Source organism: Nestor notabilis, unplaced genomic scaffold (assembly GCF_000696875.1).
Source record: "Nestor notabilis isolate BGI_N333 unplaced genomic scaffold, ASM69687v1 scaffold32476, whole genome shotgun sequence".
NCBI lineage: Eukaryota > Metazoa > Chordata > Aves > Psittaciformes > Psittacidae > Nestor > Nestor notabilis.
The window spans coordinates 3,746-11,207 of record NW_009931988.1 but is presented as its reverse complement, the minus strand read 5'-3'; the positions used below and the strand labels follow the sequence as shown (position 1 = coordinate 11,207).

The window sequence follows — 7,462 nt, the reverse complement described above, 5'->3', positions numbered from 1 at the left end:
TTCTATTATGTTGTTACTGATAAAACGTGGTTTATCTTTATAGTGGTGGCAGAGGTTTGGGTTTGGTTTTTTTTTTCTCTAGCTTAATTTCCCTGTTTGTTTACTGTTTATTTCTTTTGCGTTGACTAATCCCTTCCTAAGTATTACAGAACTCGAACAGAACTAATGACTTGTTGGACTAGCAAATGAGGCTCAGAATTCTTGTCTTTCATGTAATCACTCCTGCTGACTTTTTTAATAGGCATACGGCCTCCTATTGTGAATGGCCCAATGCCAACACGGCCACTGGTTGCACTCCTGGATGGACGAGATTGCACTGTGGAGATGCCCATCTTGAAGGATGTTGCTACAGTGGCATTTTGTGATGCTCAGTCAACTCAGGAAATCCATGAAAAGGTGGGCACGAAAATGTGCGAGCATTCAGACATAGAGCTCTGCCTCTTGGGCTATCTGAAGCAGACTGATTTGCACTGGTTTTTGTTGTAGGTGCTGAATGAGGCAGTAGGAGCTCTGATGTATCACACCATTACCCTTTCTCGTCAGGATCTGGAGAAATTCAAAGCCCTCAGGGTCATTGTGCGTATTGGCAGTGGCTATGACAATGTTGACATCAAATCCGCTGCAGAATTAGGTATGATGACACCATTAGGGCTCTGTTGTGATCAGAACTGAATGGGAAGTGGAACATTGCACATATTTTTCTGTTTTATAGCTGAGTGCATTTTAGATCTATGTAAAAAGATTTGGAGCTGCTTATCGGGCATTTTTAGGAAGCTGATGATATCGGAGTTGGTAGGTGGCTTGAAAGAAAGATTCTTAGCTCTCGGATTGCTCTGCTGTAGGTGTCAGTGTCTCTGCTGTTGTTTGTGATTCAGAAACCTGAGTACAGTGTCCAGGTAACTTTTGGTGAGGCAGCTTTGGATTGTTTGTGGGAAAAGAATTGAGCAAACTCTGACGTCCGAAAGCAGCCTGCAAATGCTGGTACAGGATAAACTCACTGTAAATGCTTGATAAGTGAGTTTTGCTTTGTTATATGCAGGTAAGTTCTGATTCAACACTACTACTGCTCCCTTTAGAGCCTTATGCATGTGAAGAGTCTGAGTCAGGTGGCCAAAGCTGCTATTTTATGAAACGCGTGGCAGTGAGACTTTCAGACCTTGTAGTCCCCCAGGTGATGTGGGTCATATAAGTACCTTGTCCCTTCTTATTTTGGGCTTGTGTAAGTGGTTTGAAACCTTTCTTAACGTAATGCAGATTAGATTAAGCTTAAATCAAATGCAGGTAAAATTGAGATAGGTGTTACAAATTCTGGATCTGTAAGGACAGCTGAATTGTAAGTAAAAGAGGAGTGCTTATTTGTCTAGTGCTTGGATTAGGTCTTCTGGTCTGAATGATTCAACTGAAGGCTCCAGAGTTCCTGGCAAGGTCTTTGGTTCTCATCCAGCCATTACATTTTTGGGCTGAGTTTGGAAACTGATCTACTCTTAGGGTTCTCCACTTCCCATATCTGATTCATTCAGATTCAAAGCTTTCTTTCCCCCCACTCCACACTCATTAGCTCAAAGAGAAATGAATGGGTGAAATTCTTTCACCATCAAGATTGCTGCTTGCCAGTTTTGCTTTGGAAAGGTACTGTGATGACCCTCAGGCATGGCCATATGTGCTTTTTCATGGATAGCTAATGATTATTTTCATACTTACCCAGGCCCTTTAATTCATTCTGAGGTAAGATACTGTTCCTTATGTGTTCTGAATCTTCGAATCAGACCAAAGGGCTGCTGTGTGTGCTTGCATTTCTTACCTTTAGGCATCGTATTGCATGTAAACACAAATTTGTGTCTAGACGTGTAAGAGATGAATGCATGCGGCTTGTCTGAAGTTGACTGAGGTGGAAACCAATGAGGTTAAAAGAAGATAGATTTCCCTGTCTTCCCTCCTCATGTCTCTGAGTAGTCTAGGGGGTGTTATTGCACAATTGCAATGGATTTTGTAGAGATTTCCCTAGTTCTCTTGGGAGAGCATAGTCTGACTTTAGTCAAATGTCTCCTCTGTAATGGGCTTACAAAAGACTGATGCATTGCTGAGTTTCATGTGCCTTCAACCATTGCCTGGATTTTGTTCCTACTTTTTAGATAGGTGGTAGACTTTCGAGGGGGAGAGTTTTCTTGGTTTGGCAAGTGGCGAGGATTGCATTTGGGAAGAGACCATTTTTAATTTAGCTATTTTTATTTCTTAGCTGGTTTGTTGACTGAAGGACAGCTGCAACGGGGAATGACCAGATTTTGCTACAGTGTTCTATCTTTCCCTTTCCTGACAGTATTTTGTGCTTCCAGGACTTTAACTCAGTTTGCATTAGTAATTTACCTGATAGTTCTAGCTATGGGTTTTATGGTCCCTTGTGGTTGTATGTTATTCTAGAGTGGGAGTGTTACGTATTGCCATTTTTTAAGTATAACTTCAAATGGATTTAGAGAGGCTCCTGTGGCTTCTCTCTGTGTTTAATAAATGACTTACTTATTGTTGCTCCTGGGGAAGCTGATGCTTGCAGCGAGCATCTGGACTGTGAGGCACGAAAGAGCTCAACCATCTGTCTTAATTCTTCTTCAGTCTGCCAGTTAATGTGTCAGGACTATCTCTGAAATGAGAGCATCTTTTTGGACACAGATCTTACAAAAGTCCGTTTCTTGCATCACTGGTATGACCCAGTTTCCTTATTTCAGTCTGTTTTGTTTGTTTTTGTTTTTTGTTCTGGTGAGTGTATCAGTCAAATGGATATTTATAAGGAAGGAATGGTATTTCTTTGGGATTAAAAAGCTGGTGGTTGTTTCTGTGTTCTGTTAATGATCTTCTGAGATGAATCCTGTGTTCCTTGGCAGTGGTTATGGAGCACTGAATTATCTTTCAGCACTTATGCCTGAAGAGCTCTATGTTGGTTTAGCATTGTGATGCTAAAAATCTTATATGACCTCTATGGCTTTGTAGGCATTGCAGTTTGCAACATCCCTTCCTCCTCAGTAGAGGAGACCGCTGACTCCACCCTCTGCCACATATTGAACCTCTATCGCCGTGTTACTTGGCTACATCAGGCTATGAGGGAAGGGAATCGAGCCTCAAGTGTAGAACAGATTCGAGAGGTGGCTGGTGGCGCTGTGCGTATCCGTGGGGAGACTTTGGGCATCATTGGACTAGGTAAGTGATGGGAATTGTTAGACTGAAAAGTGAACTCTGAAATCAGTTTCTGGGAATGTAAGAGTCACAGACTGAAAACAACGTTACAGCTGTTTATTGTGAAATGCACTGACTTGTAAGGAATGCCAGTGCCCTGTTCTGTGGTGCTGGATATCTTCAAGAGTTGGGTATATGTCATGGGATTGGGGATTTCTTTTCTATTTTCAAATGGCTAGAAGAATTGGAATATGCAGACAGTTCTTCTCAGTGACTGTTTCCCTGTGTGCTAGGCTGTGTATCAGTGACAAAGCCACCTGAAAGCTACCAGTTCCTTCTCCAGGTTCTTGTAATCAGATTGTTATTGCTTCTGACTAAGGGTCCAGATTTGCTCGGAAAAACAGAGCTCCTTCTAGGCTAAGCTCTGGCTATATTGCATGGGGAAGGACTAGAATTAGCCATATGGGATCAGCACTGAATAACCTCCTCTGGATCCCTATGGCAATCTTAGGGGTTTCCAGGGCTACGTTACCTTGGACCCTGGCAGTAAAGTGGAGTGTAGGCTCCCAGTCTATCCCAGTATCTTGTCTTTAAAGTTTGTTTTACCTTTCCTTGATGATTGTGGGTTTTCTTTTGTGAAGGCCGAGTTGGACAGGCAGTGGCTCTGCGAGCCAAGTCCTTTGGCTTCAACGTGATTTTCTATGATCCCTATCTGCCGGATGGAGTGGAGCGATCCTTGGGTTTACAACGAGTAGGAACCCTGCAGGATCTACTAATGCACAGCGATTGCATCACATTGCACTGCAGCCTGAATGAACATAACCATCACCTCATCAATGACTTCACTATTAAACAGGTGCAGCAGGAGCTTGATTTCCCCCACAGAGCACTGTGGAAATGAATGCAAACAGAAACTGCTGCTTTCAGAGAGGCTGAGAGCATGTGAATCCTGCTGCCTCTGTCGTGTGCCTCCTGCTGCTGCCTTTGGAGGCTGGGAGCGTGTGGATCCGGGTGCCTGTGCTTTGTGCTGTGTAGAATTTCACATTAAGAGAAGAATAGGATTGGCTCTTCTGGCCAAGTAATTTCACTTGTAAAAAATGCTTTAGGTGATTCAGTAATTTCAAATTACCTTTAAACTGCGTAATTGACTCTGGCTGTTAGAGCCAGATGTGCTGTGGCTGGGACTGTGTAAGTTTTTTTACACGGCTCTGCCAAAGCCTCTCTGCCCAAGCCCACTGCAAAGTCAGTCTCGGGCTCTACTCCACTAGTCTATGAATGCTTATCAGTGCTTTCATGTGAGACATCTGGACGCTGTAGTCCGGTTTTGTATGGTTCTGAGTTACCGGCTGGGTTTAAACCATGACAAGCTGGATACTTGATTCATGTCCTCTTTCTTTTATAATTTAGTAGGATGCATATGGAGTGCAGAACTTGAGAGTTGATCTTTTGCCCTTGTCTTGTGATTTTGTTTGTACATTTTTTAAAGCAAATTTCTCAAGCATTGCTTGCAGGCATTTCCCCTGTGGTTAGCTTTGCAGTGAGAGCACTCCTAGTTCATCCAGGCCTCATCTAATCACTGCAGGCTCCTGCTCATTTCCAGTAGACTTCCCAAGATTCCCTTAGCTTCCATGAAAAGTCTCATTCTCAAGCCATTTAATATTATTCTTCTTCCAGATGCGCCAGGGCTGCTTCTTAGTGAACACAGCCCGGGGAGGGCTTGTAGATGAGAAAGCCTTAGCACAAGCCTTGAAAGAGGGGAGAATCAGAGGAACAGCATTGGATGTGCATGAGTCTGAGCCTTTCAGGTAATGTTGCACCTGTATGCCTGCTGCTAGCCTGTGACCCACCTACACTGGATGACTCTAGCTTTTTGATGTTCGAGTTACAGTGATACCCAAGAGGACAGATGAGTTATCTGGTTTTTTTGTTTCCCTCATCCCCTCCCCCCCACAGCTTTGCTCAGGGGCCCTTAAAAGATGCACCTAATGTGATCTGCACCCCTCACACTGCCTGGTACAGTGAGCAGGCGTCCATTGAATCCAGAGAAGATGCAGCTAAAGAGATCCGCAGAGCTATTACAGGTAATGAGGAAGACCGTGTGCTCGCTGCAAGGCTTACGCTTCTTGTTCTGAAAACTTAGGCTCAGCAAATGGTTTCTAGAACTGGAGTGTAAGTTGGTAATTGTCTTGTAACTAATGCTGGAGTGGCACTTTCCATCCCTGGGAAAACCTTGTACCTAGTACATCCTTTGCAATAATTCCTTTGACAGTTACACTGTACACCATTTTTCTGGAGCAGTACATACTGTCTCTAGGGGAAGGTGAGGCTTGGCAATTGCAGTTTGTGGCCAATAATTTCGACAAGATCACAGAAGTGGGAAGGAAGGATCAATTTCTTGTATTCTCCAGAGACCAGTTGTTCAGAAGAGTCTCTCCTGCCGAGTGTTACCCTGTGGAGAGAGGTAGAAAAGATGATGTGCATTTCTTTTTTACTTTCCTTTCTAAACACTTCAGGGGACGAGCCCTTTCTTCGTGAGTCCTGGGTTTTTTTGTAATTCTTGGTACTCTTGCAGGTCACATACCTGATGCTTTGAGGAACTGTGTTAATAAGGAGTACTTGCTGCTAGCAGCTCAGTGGTCCAGTATTGATCCTGCAACTGTCCACCCAGAACTCAACGGAGCTGCAGCTTACAGGTGAGATGTGTATGTAGGTTGTACAAGTTACTGCTTTCAAGCCTATCTTCCTACTGAAGTGGGCCAGCATCCCTCTTTGGGTATGAGAACTGTTTGTAGCTGCAAGCTGTTTCTGTATGCTCTGTACATGAACTCTTTCCAGAAACTTAACAGCAGCACTTCCGAAGCTGTACTAGGATCTAATATTTACTTGGTCATATTTAGTTCCGGCTGCATAGTGGTTCATTTTTCCAAATCCTTGCAAGACCTGCCCAAGAGATCTCCTTCATATAAGAAAGCTTGCTTGGTGCCAGAAAAAAGAGGTCTGGATCTTGAAGTTTAGAAGTTGTGCACACTTTTTAACTGTAGCCCAGATATGGAGTACTAAAGAGGCATTGTCTGGTGGATTTGGGCAGTGGCCTGAATAAGAGTATATTTCAGTTTACTTGTCTTGTTACAGACCTGTCAAGTGATTCCAGGCAGGTTGCTTCCCTTCTGTTTTTCTCCTATCTGCAAGGGCATACGTTCTCTTCTCTTCTCTGAGACCTATAGAGGTTCAGGCATAGGGAGGCAGAACGGGAAGTAATGGAAGAATAGTTCATTAGCAATTAATGACTACTGCTGTCCTATTTTTCATCTCAACTTGTAGCTGGTTTTACTAGTTCATTTCCTTATTTTTTCTATCTTGGAGCCCAGCAAAGGATAACTGGCAGCTTGTGCTATCCCTGCTGATGGAGAGGGAATTTCCAGCCGTTCATGGTACCTTCACACAGCACCTCACACTGTTTTCCACTGGAGATAAACTCTGTACCAGTTTTTGAACTGCTGAGTACATGACCTGAGAGTGTCTGTGCCTGTCTGCGAATGGGTGTCATTAGGATACAACTGCTACTCTTCAGCTCTGGAGGCTTCTCCTGTGTTCTGTCTCAGAGCATTTCTGTTAGAAAGAGGGGTTTGTATCCAGCAGGTGCCTGAGGGCATGGCTCGTTGCCCTTTGGAATAACTCTGTTGGACAAGCTTGTAATTTCTGTTTCTGTTGGTTTTAGGTTTCCTCCAGGAGTAGTGGGAGTAGCCACCCCTGCGCTGCCAGAACCGCCAGTAGTGGAAGGGATTGTAGCTCACGGGATCCCTCCTGTTTCCCACTCTGCACCGCGTACCCCTTCCCCAGGAGAGACAAGCAAACTGGATGCAGACAGAGAGATGCCTGCTGACCAATAGCAGCATCTTCCCTCTCCTCTGGCAGCAGGAAAAAGGAGGAGGGCATCTCCTCCTAGGACCTTCTTTAACGCCCTTCGGAGACTGTTTCCTGTTCATGCAGGATGGGAGAATGCATTTCATTACTGGCAAACTTTAGCTCTTGCCTTTATTTTTTAACCCTTTAGTTTTAATCTCTCAATCTTTCCCCTTCCCTGGGGCAGGGCAGCAGTGACCTTGCCTCCTCTTGGAAACACTTAGTTTAACAAATTAATTTTCCCATATATCTGCCCCAGTTGTCTGTGACAGGGAACTGTCCTTGTGCACTCGAACACTGAAGTGGAGCTGCCTGCTCAGGACTGGCCCTCAATGTTCCCAGCACCAGACTTCAGTGCACACCTTTCAGTTGTGACTTGTAGCTTAAATTTAAT

General features: G+C 44.2%; 1 protein-coding gene across 1 annotated transcript; it reads left to right on the top strand.

The window, feature by feature from the left end:
• Window positions 1-243: 243 nt before the first annotated feature.
• On the top strand, window positions 244-7,348 carry LOC104407008 (C-terminal-binding protein 2-like). Its single transcript, XM_010016162.1, has 8 exons — window positions 244-396; window positions 487-631; window positions 2,983-3,189; window positions 3,807-4,021; window positions 4,840-4,970; window positions 5,119-5,246; window positions 5,738-5,858; window positions 6,884-7,348. Exons 1-8 carry the CDS (start codon window positions 271-273, stop codon window positions 7,053-7,055), a joined length of 1,245 nt encoding a protein of 414 aa, XP_010014464.1. The 5' UTR covers window positions 244-270; the 3' UTR covers window positions 7,056-7,348.
• Window positions 7,349-7,462: the final 114 nt, after the last annotated feature.